Source organism: Takifugu flavidus, chromosome 12 (assembly GCF_003711565.1).
Source record: "Takifugu flavidus isolate HTHZ2018 chromosome 12, ASM371156v2, whole genome shotgun sequence".
NCBI classification, from domain to species: Eukaryota; Metazoa; Chordata; class Actinopteri; order Tetraodontiformes; family Tetraodontidae; genus Takifugu; species Takifugu flavidus.
The window spans coordinates 5,545,324-5,562,690 of record NC_079531.1 but is presented as its reverse complement, the minus strand read 5'-3'; the positions used below and the strand labels follow the sequence as shown (position 1 = coordinate 5,562,690).

Below are 17,367 nucleotides of genomic sequence, written 5' to 3'. Positions count from 1 at the left end.
CACGCCGACCAAAACGCTAACAAGCGAACAGAAAAAACAGATTGAAAGTATTTAAATATATTCACGAGTGAATTGGGAGTGGTTCATGTGCAACGCTCGGCCTTTTATGGCAACACTTTTGCCTTTCGGACAATGGAGGCGATCAAGAACAGACAACTCGATAGCATAAATGTAGCCGCGTTGTGGTCAAACACACCCGACCGTGTCTGATTCCACACCTTTTCTGTTACTGTCGGAGAAAGCCGATCGCCCTCTCTGAGGCGCTGGCATGTAACTGTAACTCCAGGTGGCACACACACGCACTATGAATACTTAATGGATGAGGACATTAACGATGCCCAGAAGATTCTACCCTCATCTGTCCCGCGTGTAAACACCCCCAGCTCGGTTTCAGCCTGGCACCGTGTCCAGATCAGTGGACGGGAGGGCATTACTCCCTCACCCGGTTCCTATCATGGCCGCCGTGACGCACGACCCTCCTTCCTTACACGTCTCATAGGTCTGAAAGCTAAAGACGCCGGCAACGGCTGGGGGAGCACTTCCAGATGTGCTGAAATTTGCAGCCTTTTTTTTTTTAAAGAAAGAAACCTGGATTCTTTTAATCCCCTCCATCTTCCAGCCAGTATTTTTTTTTTTTTTTTTTGCGCAGGCCCGACTTTAATTTGCCATGTGGCGTTTCCAGCGAGCCAAACAAATTTCCTCTTAGCCGATTAACACTTGTCAGGCCCCGGCAGCTGCAGCGCTGTTGTCCACCCTCCTCTGGAAAGCAAATAATACTACTTCTGCTCTGAAGCAGTCTGGCAGAAACGGCTCAAGCTAACAGTCTCATTTGCCATTTTAATATGTCAGAGGTAAATGGCCGTAGGTTAGTGAAGTTGGGAAGGGGGGGGTTGGGGATGGACAGCACTGTGGCAAGAGTAGAGGGGGTAAGAGGTATGTGAGCGCTTCCTGAGGGCAAGTGGATAGCTGCTGGTGTTGCCAGAACTGGAAGGAAAACAACATCATGTGCTGCTGTTGACTGCTCACTGCAGCACTGTCATAGTCTCCTCTGACCTACTTGTCAGCACCCAAAATAAGAGAATGGATCTGTCTCCGAACGGCTCGCACAACAAAGGGGTTTGTTTCGCCAGAGCGAGTCAAGACTCTGAGGCACTGAGCTTTTAATTTTGGAAAACCCAAGACTGGCTTATCTGCACAAGGCACAGAAACGGGGCTGTATTTGCTCAGCGTGCTGGCTAACCGTTTTTGCCACCTCGCCTCGGAGGCAAAGGCCATAATAGTGCCGCTTTTGTGTCCCCGCAGCAGCTGCACTGCTGCTGTTTCCACACTTTACAGGCTGCTTCATCAAGTGAATAATATTACCTTCAGCCTGAGCCCTAATTAAACAGCCTTGTAGTTCGTTCAGATACAGCTCAGCCCCTACAATGCAGTCCTCCTAATGCAGACCTTTTAGCACGCTTAATTGCATGTCTGTCATCGCCCGGCGTCCTTTCATTAGTGCCCAGCTGTCATTCATACTGGACTCGCGCTTAATTGATTGAAAAACACGCGGCTGTCGCACGCAGATTGTTTATCCGCACGGACGTGATGCACAAATTCAAATGATGAGCCGCCATTTCAGGGAGAGCGAGAGAGATGTGCTATCGGCCGAACCCCATCTGACCTGAACCAAGCGAACGCCGCGAATGGTGGTTAAACGTGAGCAACGTATCTCTTATTGCATCAATTATTGAGTCAGTCCTTCCTCACTCGGGTAGATTAGAGGTCTGGCGAGCGCCACCGGGGTTGTTTAAGGTAGGCTCGGGACAGGAGTTGCAACATGTGGCACAAACACTGACGGGAACACGAAGGCAGCAGGGTCACGTGAGGTCTAGCAGGTGCTCGAGTGTGCATGTGAAACTGAGTCACTCCATCGGGCTGACAACCAGAGCGCACTGTAAATGTGCTGTGTCAGGCCTCAGCGTCATGAAAACATGACATTATATATAGCTGACGTAATACTATAAACATTGGGCTTTTGAACGCAGCAGGGATTCACGATCATCCGCTAAAACCAATTATTTACTAAATTAGCCTTGGAGTAAATGGTCAGATTCCAGATATTTCCACAAATGTAAAAGGCAAATTACTCACTAATCGGCCGGTTTAATTGGCGGACCCTGGCCACCGAGGATTAACGTGAATCGAATGATCCCGATTTGCAGCCATCGCTGAATGCGATCTCTTGTTCGGCCCGCGGTGGGTTTACTCCCAGATTCTCAGGGTGGGAAAACTTTTGTTCGGCGCTTGAAAAGAAACAGGCTGCGCTTATTTGTGAATGAAGGGATTAGCTCCAACACTTCACCCCAACAAGGACCATGATCCTATCTGGTTGCCTGGACACACGGTTTTGTCTCGGGCAGCGTGAGAGCGTGGCCGACTCCCACCTCGGTCGGGGGACGCAGATGCATGAAGACGGGTCGTGTTCTGTCGCGCGAGCGTTTGAGAACCCGCGAGATCTCCTGAAAGGCCGATCAGATTGCGCTCTTACACAAACGTTCCCGTAATCGTACAGTAAATGTTTGTGTTCTCTTCCACGTGGAGGAGTTGGTAAATGATTACACTCCCTATTAAGGCTCTCTCACACTCCAAACAATGCTCGGTCAACTCTCCAGCCTTTGAGGAATACCATTGATTACATGGTATTTACTCCATTGAGGACCAAGGGTCAGAGGTCATCCTGTGCCTTAAAGCCCAAATCCCAGGCCCATTGTCTGGTTAAGGGTGAGAACGCAGGGGGCAATGACGGCCAACTTTAAGGCTTATTCTCCCATAAAGACGCTCTCCTTGCACTTATTACCCGAGCTTACTGGAAAACTCCACGACTGCGGATCCTGGTGCGTTTGAAAAGTTAACAGAGCGCGACGAGTTGAAACGCCACCGAGAACACACGCAGACGCTTCCCTGCACCTCCCCCGCCCCTTCCGAAAGGTTTTGTTTACACTTCAAGATATTATTTGTTATTTTTATATTCCGTCACGTCTGCGCCAACGCCAAAAAGAGGGAGGGAAAAAAAAACCCTGAAAACAGGCGAGCTGCCAGCCCCGTTGTCAGGCTCAGATCAAGAGTCAGATTCTTGCGACGGAATATTTGTCGTATTTATTTCCTCGGCTTTCCGCTGTCGCCCGGTGACAGAGGGATCAGGAGACACATCGGAGCGAGTGTGTCGGTGGAGTAAAGCGCTACCGTCACAGAGTGGGACAATGAAAACTTTGAGAGCAGGCGGAGGAAAATACAAGGGCAGCATGGAAATAAGCGTTTACAATAGATGCTTTTTAATCTTTTTTTAAAAAGGGAAAAGGAATTTCTTGATTGATTAAAGGAGCTTTGAAGCGTCTATAACCAGGATAAGGTGTTCCTCAGCCTGTTGAGGACTCCTACTGGGGTGCATTGGAACAGAAAGCGCTCCCCCTGCTGGAAGCAACAAATATTGCAGCAGAAAGTACTCAAAGTGGAGAGTGGAGGTGCTGGAATATCTCAGATTTTCCATAAATCGTCACTGGTGGACAGCGCACATGGTATGAGTCAGGCAGAGAGGCCGTGGAAGGACTTCCTGTATGGTCAGCAGATAAAAGGGGAGCAGAGGGGGTGGGGGAGTGCAGGGGCCTGGAAGGGAGGCTCCTTTGTCTTCAGCTAAAATATTGTGATCGGCGGGTGAGAAAGGGTCCCGGTCATTAGGAGACGGCATAAAGAGCAGGACTGTAGGAGTGGTGCGAGGAGCCTATGACTAATGGGCTTGGTCACTAAGGCCCTGAACCTCATTGTGCCCCCTTTGTGCTAAAGTCCACAGGCCAGAGCCTCCGAACAGGTGCAGTTCACTCTAGCGAATCGCCTCCCTGCAGGATTGTTAAGGTCAGGGAATGTCTTTCATCCCGTCTTCCCTCTGTTAATGATTATAGAGGATCAACCCTGTTAGCGCAGGTTTGGGGGGGTGGGGGGTCACACGTGCAGGTTAGATAATTAGTTACAAATTAGAAAAATGGCCAATTTTGCTATGGGAAGGGTGGGAAGCAAAGAGAGAAGTAAACAATGGCTGCAGTGAATGTTTGTGATTCATGCCTTCAGATGTTTGGGCAGGCTTGTCTGCCGCCCTGACAAAAGGTAAGCGAGCATCTGACACTCTTCCCTCTTAGTATGAGTGTGCTGTATCCCTTTCCCTACTTTAATTCCAATTTAATTGCCAGTTGCCTCAAGGCACTTCAATAACAGTAACAAATGATTTGATTTAGTGGACCTCATCAGACTGCATTTTAAATGCGACACAGCAACCCCACTTGAATTCCAATGAAGTGCTGGCACAGTCCTCTGTTTACTAATGATCCTCCGCTGGAGATGTCTGATTGAATCTGAGTCAGGAGCAATGGGACCTGCTAGCATTGTAAATGATCTGCAACCTGAGCAGACAGAGAAATCAGGGCTTCATAATCTCATATTAAAGGCTTACTCTCCAGGATATGCGCGTTATACCCCCAAACAGCTTATTAACCTTCCCTTAATTCCCCCCACGCGCGCGAAATCCGCGTCAGCGTCGACGCCAGGAGAGAATGGAGGATCGCTCTCTTGCGCAGATCATATGTCGACTGTACAAGAGCCGTCAAATCTGCCTGGCAGAGCCGCTCCGGCTGGAGCTACCCTGCCGGCGTCTGCCTATCTGTATTCCGCTCCACACTCTGTGCAACAGGAAAGCAGCCCCAAAGAGATGCCAGGTCACACACAGGATTAAACTGGATTGTGTTTTTTCCTGCAGTCCTGCCTTTAATGGCTTGATATCACTACTTAACATTCTGCACGGAGCGCGCCGTGTAGGCATCATTTAGGGTGGAGCTACTATCAGCCGCTCTTTGAGCACAGAGACGGAGGACTTCACAGGCTGGAGCTGACTCCTGATGGGGAATGAAGAGAATAATTACACATCTAACGCACCAGGAAGGAGCCATTGATTGTGTGATTGGCATGCTGTGCATTGTGTGGGAAATTCTTAAAGAAAACAATGACTTTCATGGTTTAAAATAGAACTTATAAAGACTCGCAGCTGAAAGCGCCTCTGGGCTTTTAGGGGAGTTAGTTTAGGTAGAGGCACTTGCTCTTTGAAAGAAGCTTTTCCCTCTGAGGACTCGCACAAAGTTAAAGTGACCCAGTTTTCCCACTTAAGACCCTGTCTGTGTACGGTACTGAAATAACTGTGTCTGTGTCTTGCGCGTTCTCCAGGGACCGACATGGCGGTGTTCTGTCTGCTGTGTGCGAAGCGCTTCCAGACCCAGAAGGCCCTGCAGCAGCACATGGAGGTCCACGCGGGCATGCACAGCTACATCTGCAGCCACTGCGAGCGCCCCTTCCCCAGCCACACCACCCTGAAACGACACTTGCGCTCGCACACGGGTAAACGATCATTTCGGGGGCTATTTAGCCGCCAGTATGGTGGCATCAAACGCGAGCGGAGGGAGAGAGACAAAGACGGCGAGGTTTATTTTGGTATATGGGTTAATTTCCTTAGGTTGCTTTAAGCCTATAGTCAATTTTGCACGCATCCTCTTCCTTTCTCTCCTCCGTGACTCACCTCTGCGATGACAGCACTGTACTGTTCTGGCCGGTGCATATTTCGGGCAATTTCATCCTGTTTATATTTCGGGTTCTTCGGCAGCCTTTGGGCTTCTGCAATTCACAGCTGTCAGTTCTAGTGCGGTTCACCCGAAATGATAGAGGGAACCCAAATAAATATTGAAGGAAAAGCAAATGGAAATGACTTGTCTGTGTGTTCTAGCGAGGGTGAGTCTTCTTGCCGCAGGAGACGGAGAGATATTTACTGAAAAGATGTCCCCCTTTCTTCTTTTACCTTAAATAACACTCCCAGCTGTCACGACGGCTTGATGTCTAGACAGGAGAAATACATAATAGATGTGAAGAGACAGAAGCGAATGGAGTTTTGGCCGTAGCGCCATATCTTGTTTGTATGCCGTTCTGCTTGGAAGTAACATTTTGTAAATGTCATCTTCTCCACAGTGGGGTGGGGGATTGGAGAGAATCGGCCTGTAATGAGCAGAGCGATGTATCCTCTGACTTGGCTGTTGCTGTGGACACTGAGATAATGAGGCACATAGGTCACTGGAGATGAGTCAAATCCTCAGCCTAGGAGAGAACTAGATTAACTACAGTATAGAGAACGCAGCAGCATATGCCTGCGGAGCTTTTATTAGCGGTTAGCAGACGGCCGAGAGCCGCGTCATCGTGTCATAGCGTTAGCAACCACGTTGTCGCAGGAAGGCCTCGGCCTTTGGTTGACCACGTCAGCACAGGAGAGCGTTTCCCTTTAATAGATAGGGTGTTCGTCCCCACCGTGACACCACTGTTGCTTTCAGGTGACCACCCGTTCGAGTGCGAGTACTGCGGGAGCTGCTTCAGAGACGACGGGACGCTGCGGGGCCACAAACGCATCCACACGGGGGAGAAGCCTTACGAGTGCAACGGCTGCGGGAAGAGGTTCAGCCTCAAGCACCAGCTGGAGACGCACTACCGCGTACACACAGGTGAGAGCTCACGACTCTTCCTGGGGGGTCCGAGGGGCCCCCGGATCCCGGCGCAGAAGCTAAAGCTGCCTGGTTGAAATTTGCAGGTGAGAAGCCATTCGAGTGCAAGCTGTGTCACCAGCGGTCCAGAGACTACTCGGCCATGATCAAGCACCTGCGCACTCACAACGGAGCGTCCCCGTATCAGTGCACCATCTGCCAGGACTTCTGCCCGAGCCTGGCCGCCATGCAGAAGCACATGAAGGGCCACAAGCCGGAGGACGTGCCGGCGGACTGGAGGATAGAAAAGACATACCTGTACGTCTGTTACGTCTGAGCAGGTCTTGGACCCCCCCCCCCGAGCCCCCCCGACCCCGCCTCCTGCCCCCGGGCCCGATGTGTTAGCGTTGTCACCAACCTTGTAACTTCATCGTCACAGAGATTTTTGTGCAGAGATATGACGTTTCTTCATGGGTCTGAAAAAAAATAAAATAATAAAATCGCGCTTTTTTCGGATAAACTGATAAATTCACTGTGGGATGTTGCCATTTTTGGAGATACAAGGTTGTTTTTTTTTAAGCTGACTACAGAGACAAGCAGGTACTATATTAGGGCTGTTATTTTTACTGTTAAATTTTACTATTAAATCCGAAAAAACATCAGATTATCGTCACATTTTTGTGGCCTGGCGACGGCGCCCGTCGCTAGAGAGGAAAGCAGCAAATTATATCTTTAAAACGCAACAAACTGTGAACATTTGCGACTCCTAAATTAGCAGAATCATCATCAGCAGCAGCAGCTTTCTAACGTGGCCCTCAAAACACCCTCGAGCTCGCCGCTCCTCGCTCGCCGCTCCTCGCTCCTCGTGCAGGTTCGATGTGGTCGAACGCGGCCCGCCAGGAGGTTTCTCTCTTTATCCGACTGATTTGTGGAACACCGGTCGCCGATGATTGTGCAGTAATCGTTGACAAGAATTCCACAAAAGCTCAATCTTGCAGTTTATTTTTATTTTCCGCTTTTCCTTCAGCTGTTTGTTTGGGTTTGTGTGTGTGTGTGTGTGTGTGTGCGTGCGTGTGTGTATGTGTGTGTTTTTCCCGCATGTTTTACTTGAACGGCTGCCACCCGTGACCTCACGCGCTTGATCTCTCACTCACCTCGTCTTTCTTGCAGTGGGTGTTATCGTTTTCAAGGTAGCAGGCCTCCATTTTAGCTGTAAACGATTTGCTTATTTATACGGTGTTGTGTTTGTTTGTTTGTTTGTTTGTTTGTTTGTTACCAAAAAAACAAAAAACAGGCGTCTGTTTCCGTCTGTTTCCGCTACGTTCGAGGTGAGCGAAGTGCCACCTCGTTCCCGTTTCCACTGACTTTGATTTAGTTTTAACGTTTCGGACAATTAAGGTCAAACATTTGGGGGGGGGGGGTGGGTCAGTCTCAAATTGTGTATTTTTTTAAACAGTTGAGTATATAGATGTCCTATCGAAGGGGAAAAAGGCTTTTCTCGACGCAGATTTGAAAATGAAAGGAAAAAAAGTTTTTTCTAAAAAAAAAAGAAGAAAATTACGTTCTGAAAAGAAAATTCTGGCGTTGAATCAAAGCGAGCCGGGCGGTGCGAGTCCTCGTGTAGCTGTGATGTCCCAGCCCTCATGGTCTGTTCCTCCCTCCCGCGAGCCTTCCGCAGGCCTTAGAGATCTGTTGTATTTTTGTATTCCAGTAATTTGCGATCTGTTTACATCGGGTCTGATTTGGGGGAAGCATCTTCACGCGTGTTTTCTAAGTCTCCGACTCGATCACCCTCCCTCCCTCGTGCCTCTTTTCTGAGTAGAGCGTCGTCGTGCTTGAGTACATGGATCTGTGCTATCGGTAGTCGTTTCCCGGGTGTTTGTTCAGTGTTAATCAAAGATAGACCGCCATGTAGATCCACTTTGTCTGAACATTGCAACTGGAAGCAACATACTGTGATAGTGGCTAAATACTCGTTTTGCATTTAAAAAAAAAAAAGTTTCAAACTCTTATCAAACGGTTCCCTTTGAAGTGACGATGGACTGAGATCCGGTGGAAAGAGTGTAAAATAGCAAAATCTTGGCGTGTGTTTGGCGGCCTCGGTAACTAAGAAGCCTCAGTGCCATGAAAACACGCGCTCACTGTATCTATCCTCCATGAACATGCACTATAACTGGATTTTCCTCGGTGGACCAAAAGAAATAGAGCACTTTTGTTCGGAAAGGGTTTTCTTTTATCTTTCTATGTTGTGATAATGCAAATGTCCTTTTATTTGATGTGTCCTAGCGGGATGTGATTAGTATTGTTTAGATGATGTGGATGTCCGTCTACCTCAGGGCCAGATCAAAGCTCGACCTGGTGTCCAATCAGGGTTGTTCTTTATTGCCATGTGTGCAGGGGAAAAAAAAAGAGAAAAGAAAAAGCAAAGAAAAAAATCCCTCCTTCATTACAGCTTTGTACTACAGTGCGTGAAAGTGTTTTCTCGGTGTGGATTCAGGCACAACTCTGTACGCGTCGGTGTTTGGTGGCATGGTTAAAAAAAAAGAAAAAAGAATAAAACATGTTGCTATTTTATGCATCTCTTGTGTTTTTTTTAGGCGTCCGTGTTCCGTGATGAAACTATAATTCGCGGAGTCGAGAGGGGCAAACGCGTGAGCTTCGATCCATTGATTTGTATTCATGCAAACATTTTGGAGTGTTTACTGGAATGTTAGCCGCTAGCTTTTTCACCATCTAAGAAAAGGACGCTTGAACCGCCGCCCTGTCACCAACTTGTTTGCTTCCTTATCCTGTTTAGCTGTCAATCATCGCATCGGATGAAGCTTTTTGTTCGCAGCTCGTCTGATTCCGAAATCTCCACGACGCAGTTGTGCACAACACGGGTTAGCATAGCTGGAGAACCAATGAAGTAGAACATAGATGGTGATAGTTAAGTGTCCAACTTGGAAACGTTTTTTTTTTTTTTTTTATGATTATGATGTATTTGTGAGCTTTGTTTTTCTCAAGCACAGGTGTCTTTGTCGTGCATCAGCAATCGCCATCACCTCTAAAGCGCTCCTGAATTTGACTCCATCGCCCCTGACGCGGCCCCAGCTCCAGCGGGACTTTTGGCCCCTGTCACAAAAGCTGCCATTCTGCCGCTTTACCCAGTTTGTTTGTCATCTGGTCAACCTGCAGACAGCTGGAGTCCCGGCTCCGCGGTGACCTCCGATGGCACCGCACCAGGTCAACAGCTGGCCCGGGCTTTGTCCCAGATGTGAAGGGAGCCAAGAATCGGCACCAGACATGTTACATAGACCCCTGCGCAGGGGGCCGAGGGCTTACCTTTTAATTAGTGCTGCAAGGATTTGCTGTACTCACGCGAACACCAGTGCAGCTAAATGGGCCGTGCAGATGCAACAACGGTGCAAGAAAAGTTCTTGCGAACAACCGAAATCCCTGCCGACCAGAACTCTTCTCGATCAAACATGGAGGTTTTTTCCCCTCCGGCATCCTTTCGACGGTCCCGCTGACCTGCTAATGCTCTGGCGGTGCTCTTCCCCTCCTGATTTAGCATTTCAATACTTCAACCGACAATCACCTCGGTGACACACTGCCGCCGCGCCCGCCACCCCCACCTCGGCTCAGCGCGTGCCGCGTTCAGCAGAGAAGCAGATTGAGTGGGAGCCTGCGCTAATGCAATCTCCTCTGTTTAATTAGAGTGAGCGTGGTGGGCAGCTAAAGCAAACCACATTACCCTCCATCTGGTGGGGGAGCGGCTCTGCTTTCCCCGTCCCCGCTATCATTAGCCTCCCTCTACAAGACAAGGCGCAAACACATACATGACAGCTATTTATTCAAACTGCCACTTTCAATACAGACACAAATGCATACCATTAATGGGCTATGATAAGGCCGCACTGTTGCCAAACCTGTCATCAATTTTAAATGTCCCCGTGATTAAAAGCCGAAATATCCAAAGTAGTTTCCATCTTCATCAAATGTAACCTGCAGCGGGCCTGACACACACAGTATAATGAGGCAATATTGAAAGTTTGGCGGAATTTTATTTTCGTTCTCAGCAAATCAATTATTCAAGTCTGCCGCAAGGGGGCAGCGTGTCCCCAGCGCTGAGTGCAGGGAGGGCTGAAGACAGGATTTAATGTCTGGCTAAAGGTGAAACACATAATAACAGAAGCACAGACAGCAGCAGTGTGTGCGCGTGTGTGTATGCTACATACTGTATCAAAATACATACTCTACTAGAAAAGTGATGACATTTTGGTCCTGCTTACTACAAAGGACTGTTTTAGGGTTTAAACTTGGTTTTAGGGTTGAGGTTAGAATTGGTTTTAGGTTAGCATTAGTAATGGGCTGAGAAATATACTTATGAAAGACCTCACAAAGATAGACAAACTAGAATGTGTGTGTTTGTTCCTGTACTTAGGAGTACCAAAATATTGATTCTACTAGCAAAGTAATTGGCCGGTAAATGTATGATCCTTATGAAAGTCCTCACAAAAACAGGAGAACAAGGGTGTGTGTCTGTGTGTGTGTGTGTTAATCAAGGAGGGGTGTCCATTATTGGTGTCTGCACTGCTGTGCCACGACCTTCACTGTGCACTTGACTCTGCATAATTGTGACGAGCGATCGCAGTTCACATTAACATAAACCAATATTTATGTCACTTGATATAATACCTGATCAACTTTGTTGTTTTTTTGTTTGTTTTTCTTTTACCATAATGTGTTGGTCCCCATATGTACACAGAAACAAGAACGCGTGTGTCTGATCCAGCGCTAACCATTGCCTCTGGAGTCAGATGTAATTGACAAATATGAACACACTCCTGGCAGAAGGAGTAAAGTGGGGGTTTAAGACTCAGCCGGCTGTGTTGTTACGTCTGACCAAACTAATTGCTGCGTTTAACAAGCTTCGCTCTGGCCTGCGTTTGTGGGGAAACCGACATTTAATGGCCATCTTGCTGAACAGCTTACGGCCAGGAGGTCACGGCCGACAGCATCAAATGGCACAAGTCTCCTGACGGCCCACATGCAGCAGAACTGCTTCCAACCGCCCTGACGGGCTGGACCTGGGGGGGGGGGACACTACCCACAGATGAAAAAGCAGCTTCTGCTTTACGCACTTTAGACGGTGGGATCCCCGAGTGGGGATTCAGGCTGAGATAAGAGCGGAGCCGGTCCGATTTCGCTGCCACCCCCCGAGAGCAGGCAGACCCGTATCCAACTGGGCTCCAGCCAGCCTGATCTCGCTGGAGTCGCCAAATGTGCTACATGAATAAATGAAAAATAAACGGATTACAGCTCTCACTGAGAGGCCTCCTCTGCTAACACCGTCAAGGTCATGTCCAAGACAGGAAATCTGCATGTATGGCCAAAAGAACGACATGGAAAATCTATAGATACATGCAGGATCTGTTTGTCCTACACTCTATTAAAATAATAAATCAGAAACATGATCGCTTTCATGTGCCAGCGCTTGAGAGAAAGAAGCAAAACCGAGAAAATAACTTTAAATCTCTAAAGAAAGATTTTATATTTGTTCCCTGATTTTAATGTTTTTTTTATTAAAACAGAATGCAGAACACGAAACTACAGCGCATAAAAAAACAGTCAAATCTCTAAAGAAAATGGTCGCTTTTCCCCGTCCTAAAAAAGTGATGTGTCGGCTCTTGCCAGCAGGGGGAGACACCGAGGCCCCGTGAATCTGAGCCAACGTTCCTCTGCACAATACCAATATTGTAACACCTCCGTGCACATGCGTGTTTGATTTCTGAATGACTCCTGATGACAACTGTTAGGGGAGGGCGATTCAGTCCCCGACAGGTGTGGCGTTCACCTGGCCTCAGCGGGAGACACAGACAGCCTTTGTGTCCTCGCTGGATGGACGGAATATGATTTATCCCCCCCAGATAAACATGTGTCACCTGGAAGCTGACACCGAGCCAGACTTTGATCTCCCTGAAACAACATCTCCGCGCCGAGCGTGTCCCCTCCTCGCCTGCGGGTTTATTATTATCCAAACTATTTTTAGAGGCTACGATTCCCGTTTGAACTCGAACAAAGGGCGCTTTTGAGAACGGGAGACGCGCCATCGACAGAAAGCTGCTTGACTTTTAAAAGAGAAGAAGAGCGAGAAGACGGGAGAGGAGAGAGTCTCCTCTGTCAGCAGGCGGCGGCCGAACAGGCTTAGTTTTGTTCCCGGCGATTGAGAGATGATGGTGCTGGACGCCAGATGATGGGCCCCTGACGCCTTTTCAACAATCCGCAATAATGACCTTTTCCCAGCTGCGAGCTGTCAGGTAATAACATTTCTCTGGGAAAATGGACACATTTTGGCCCAGGTGAGATTTGTTACCTAGCAACCCAGGTTTCCTATCAATGGTCAGCGGGGAAGGTATCTCCAGAGGTGCTCCCCCACCCTCGCGTCAACAAAGCCCGGGTTCAGCCGGCTTCCACAGGCCCCCGTGACCCCCCCACCCCCCCGAACAAACAACGGCCTCATTCTCAAACGCTGCTGACCTCATTGTCTCTTTGTGAAGGGAAAGTCCAGAGTTGCATTCTGGCAAATGGCAAACGGCGCATCAGCGGCGAGCGGGACGGACCTCTCAGCCTCCAGCGCGGGCCCTCCGATGAGCCTCCTTTTCTTCTGGGAAACATGGTAGGGACCCGGGGCCGCCTGGGCTCCGACAGCCCCCTCCTGCTGACTCGCAGCAGCCTCGCTCTCGCTTTAGCGGCTGTTCTCGCTCGCGGCGTGCGCTCCCTCCAGGTGTCACACGCGCCTCTGTCGCACCTTCTCACTTCGCCGCACATCTCTTGTCGCTCTCGCCTATGCTGCTCGGGCTCTCTGTCACTTGTCGCAGCTCCAAACTCCACGCAGCAATTAGCCGCCGCAGATTTACTAGGGTTTATTTAGGCAAGGCGGCATCCGGCCGCAGGTCTTCAGCAGGCTGGACCTGCTGTAAGACGCGCCATATGTTGCTCGGAAAAATAGCTTCTCTCTAAAGGGTTCCGTCCCAACAACTCGAGAGCGATTGGGAGGCGTTTCGCTTTGAATCCCGGCACACCTGGAGCGGTCGGCCGCCTCAACATCTGGGATTTAAGCCGCGTTGTTGATGAGGCAGAACGAGGCCTGATGCGCCTAATGTCCTCTTGATAGAGTCTGGATGGAGATGCATCATCGGTGATCGAGAACCCGGCGGCCAGCGGCCAGAGCTTGTCATTGGACGAAACGGCAGGAGTGCCGGGGACCAAGGGAGAGCCGGGTTGGTTAAAAGGCATACCGTCTGTGAGCCACGGTACGAGTAAACACATCCCACACCGTTGTAAATGTACACACCACACATAAATGCCGCTCACGAGGCTAAATTGAAGCAATAATCGGACCCTAAACAACAATTTCTCATAAAAACGTCCATGCGAAGATTAAACTCGCTATTCTGCTCATTACTGTCATGCATGTGTAGGATATAGCTTATTAACATCCGCCTGTGCACCGTGTGTCGATGCAGTACACACAACAGCTGACATTTAGTGCTTTTCACAGCTCATTTCTGGGATTAGAAGGCATTAACTCCGGCCATAATTGTTACTTCAGCTCGCAGGCTGGTGAGGCTGCTGGCAGCTGTGTGTGCAGTCGCCCTCCTGGGAGGCTTAGCTGTAGGTGTCTGGTTTCTAGGTGAGTCATTGTGTTGAGAAGGAATCTCTAATTAGCGCCGCTGTTTCCAGCGACAGGAAACAAATGTCTAGCCGCAGCCACTGATCTGCTGTAATGTTGCAACTGTCCCCAGAACGGAGCCAAGATTTGGCCCCCATATATCTGGGATTTCTGACAACTTTTTAGTCGGTTTTTGCTCAACTATGTCCCCCTTTGCTTCCAGTCAAACTCCTGCTGAGGCCGTCCTTCTCCCACACTCCGGTGGGACTAGGGGACATAAAGGAGACGCCGTTCTGCAATGTGACGGAGGACGTCTCCCCGTCCGAGCCCAAGAAAGGTCTGAATTCCCTGCTGAGCCCATTCCAAATAATACTCTCATTGCGTAGTTGCTCGTACGAGGCCTCTCAAAGAAAAGCCGTCAAAATTCCGATTCAAATCTGTGTGTCTGGTTGCCTTTTGTTGACCCCAGAGAGAAACCCTTTGCCCCATGTATGGGCTTGATATCTGCTCGTGCTGACCTCAGTAGCATAGCCGCTAGCGTGCGTGCCTCCTTATCATTTCGCTCTTGTAGCAGATTCATTACTGTTGACCGACCGAGAACCCGTCTCTGGGGGGATTTTCAATCAATCAGGGTCAGTGTTTTACAGGATCAGCCCAGAGAACTCCCTCCTGGAGATCCAGCTGGGAAAGCTGCCCGCCTGGCTGCCCGTGTGCTACGAGAGGTGGAATTCTTCACTGGGAACGCTGGTGTGCAGGCAGCTGGGTTACCTCAGGTCAGGGCCTACAATCGGGTCACGGCACACCGGGCCAGCCTGTGGATCTGAACCAGACTGACATCATTTACATCTATTTCCATGCTCTCATTAAATTCCTCCCAGACTGACCAAGCACAAAGGAGTGAATCTCACCGACATCGGGCCGAACTACACTGACGGCTTCGTACAAATCACCCCGGAGCACAATAGCAATCTGGAAAATATCTGGCAACTCAGGTGAGGCCGTTTCTCCGAGGGCAGCGTGGTTATGAGGCAGCCACCGATATTAATTACGCATCATTAGCTACGCAGTTTGTCTGTTTTTTAGAGGGAGCTGCGTTACAGGGAAGGTCATCGCTCTGCAGTGTTTCGGTGAGCAAACAGAAACTTTTTCTTCCTGCTTCTTCTCGGCTCTTTGGGGGGAAATGAAATGTCCAGTAGATGTCAGGCTGACACGAGCGGTTCTCTGTTCAGAGTGCGGAACGCGTGCAAAGCTGCCCAGGATAATTGGAGGAGTGGAGGCCACCCTGGGGAGGTGGCCCTGGCAGGTCAGCCTCTACTACAGCAACCGTCACACCTGCGGCGGCTCCATCATCAACAGCCAGTGGGTGGTCACGGCGGCCCACTGCGTGCACAAGTACGCCTCTTCTCCAAGTCTAAGATGACCACCGATCAGTCCCCTCGTGTTAGCATCCGTTCTGTTATCCAAAATGTTAGCTACAGGCTACCTCAGGTGTCCAGCTGGGTGGTCTACGCCGGCATCGTCACGCGCGGTTCGGCTAAAGTGGCCGAGCACACGGGGTACGCCGTGGAGAAGATCATCTACAACAAGGACTACAACCACAGGAGCCACGACGGCGACATCGCTCTGATGAAGCTGCGGACGCCGCTGAATTTCTCAGGTCAGTCCGGAGAGCCTCCCGACGAGACCCGCAAAATGTGCCACGTTTTGCTTTCTCTATATGGCAACACCTCCTATAGAAGCCAGGTGTGCAGGCTCTATTCACCACTGTTTCCATAGTAACCAACACTGTAAAAGGTTATACAAAAGGACACAAAGACATGCTTGCAACACAATGTCAGTTCCCCTGATGTATTACAGCAACAAGTCTTCATACAAGTTCAATGAAAGAAGGAGCCAGAATAATAAAACCCAGGTGCCGCCGAAGCCCTTCAGACGCTTTGTTATGCACGGCGAGGGTCAAACAAGCAATTCGCAAAACAAGACAAGGAAAAAACATCGACGTTTGAAGGGCCTGAGGCCTAGGAGGCCTAATTAGCAACGGTATGCGAACTTGACCTGATTCAAAGCTCAAGTTAAAACTTGGGGGAGCAAATTAGGAAACAAAACTGAGACAAATCAGATATGAAATAAACATGTAGCGGGGCTTCACGGCCAGCGTGAAAGAAGAGCCGTGGCAAATCTGCCCGATCAGAAACGCTTTTGCGCTGTTAGCTGTCCGCAATGCCAGGTGGAAGAGAAGAAATATCTCCTTTTTCCCCCCTTTATATAGATACAATCAGACCTGTCTGCTTGCCTCAATATGATTATGATCCGCCAGGAGGCACGCAGTGCTGGATATCAGGGTGGGGATACACGCAGCCCGAGGGGGGTAAGACGCCGTGGCGATGCTCCAAATCATATTCATATATGCCGCAAGTGTAATAACACATGATGATAGAGTGTGCCAAGTGTGCTGAAAGAGCATCCTTCTGCATCCTCTCCCTCAGCACACTCACCTGACACCCTCAAAGAGGCACCTGTTCCCATTATAAGCACAAAGAGGTGCAACAGCTCCTGCATGTATAATGGGGAGATCACGTCACGGATGCTTTGTGCCGGATACACGGAGGGAAAAGTCGATGCCTGTCAGGTCAGATCGGTATTTTCAGCAGCACCCCCCGCAGGGACGTTTTAAACATTCATTCTTTCATCTCGGATTTGTTTAGGATCAGCCATTATTGAATGTTTGTGTCTACCTGTTGTGTGTGCAGGGGGACAGCGGGGGTCCTCTGGTGTGCCAGGATGAAAACGTGTGGAGGCTGGTGGGTGTCGTCAGCTGGGGTTCGGGCTGCGCTGAGCCCAACCATCCTGGAGTTTACACCAAAGTTGCTGAATTCTTGGGCTGGATTTATGACATGATCGAGGTAAATTGCCATTCATGTGCACGTGAATGTCGGCGGCATTTTAGATGTGAAAGGACTGAAATGACTGAAGCGGTTTGTTCTGTTTGCAGAGCTACTGAGGAAGGCCCTGGAAGCCCCAAAGGAAGTGACGGATGTTTTTGACAATTATATTTATTAATGAATGTATGTTATACAGTGTTTACCATATTACGACCCGGATAAATATAAATGCATTTACGTTTTATTTTTTATGTACCGAATAAAGTGTCTTTGAAGCCGCCTGGTT

General features: G+C 49.3%; 2 protein-coding genes across 3 annotated transcripts in view; both read left to right on the top strand.

The window, feature by feature from the left end:
• The window catches only part of zbtb16b (zinc finger and BTB domain containing 16b), a 17,794-nt gene extending 8,674 nt beyond the window's left edge, over window positions 1–9,120 (top strand). Inside the window, exons 6-8 of the mRNA XM_057050229.1 lie at window positions 5,248–5,418; window positions 6,396–6,563; window positions 6,650–9,120. Of these exons, the coding sequence (XP_056906209.1) occupies window positions 5,248–5,418; window positions 6,396–6,563; window positions 6,650–6,879 (569 nt within the window). The 3' untranslated portion in view covers window positions 6,880–9,120. The remainder of the gene's footprint in view (window positions 1–5,247; window positions 5,419–6,395; window positions 6,564–6,649) is intronic.
• Window positions 9,121–12,250: 3,130 nt separating this feature from the next.
• Window positions 12,251–17,358, top strand: tmprss5 (transmembrane serine protease 5). 2 transcript variants are annotated; one of them, XM_057050210.1, is made up of 14 exons: window positions 12,837–12,844; window positions 13,085–13,203; window positions 13,702–13,840; window positions 14,140–14,220; window positions 14,423–14,536; window positions 14,837–14,972; window positions 15,078–15,191; window positions 15,283–15,326; window positions 15,429–15,591; window positions 15,672–15,856; window positions 16,469–16,567; window positions 16,686–16,828; window positions 16,950–17,102; window positions 17,192–17,358. In XM_057050210.1, the coding sequence occupies exons 2-14, from the start codon at window positions 13,201–13,203 to the stop codon at window positions 17,198–17,200; spliced, it is 1,383 nt and encodes a 460-aa protein (XP_056906190.1). In that variant the 5' UTR covers window positions 12,837–12,844; window positions 13,085–13,200; the 3' UTR covers window positions 17,201–17,358. The 2 variants fall into 2 exon arrangements, with proteins under 2 accessions (XP_056906189.1, XP_056906190.1); XM_057050209.1 differs by lacking the exon at window positions 13,702–13,840 and having other exon boundaries at window positions 12,251–12,844; window positions 14,847–14,972; window positions 15,283–15,591.
• The last annotated feature ends 9 nt before the right edge of the window (window positions 17,359–17,367 follow it).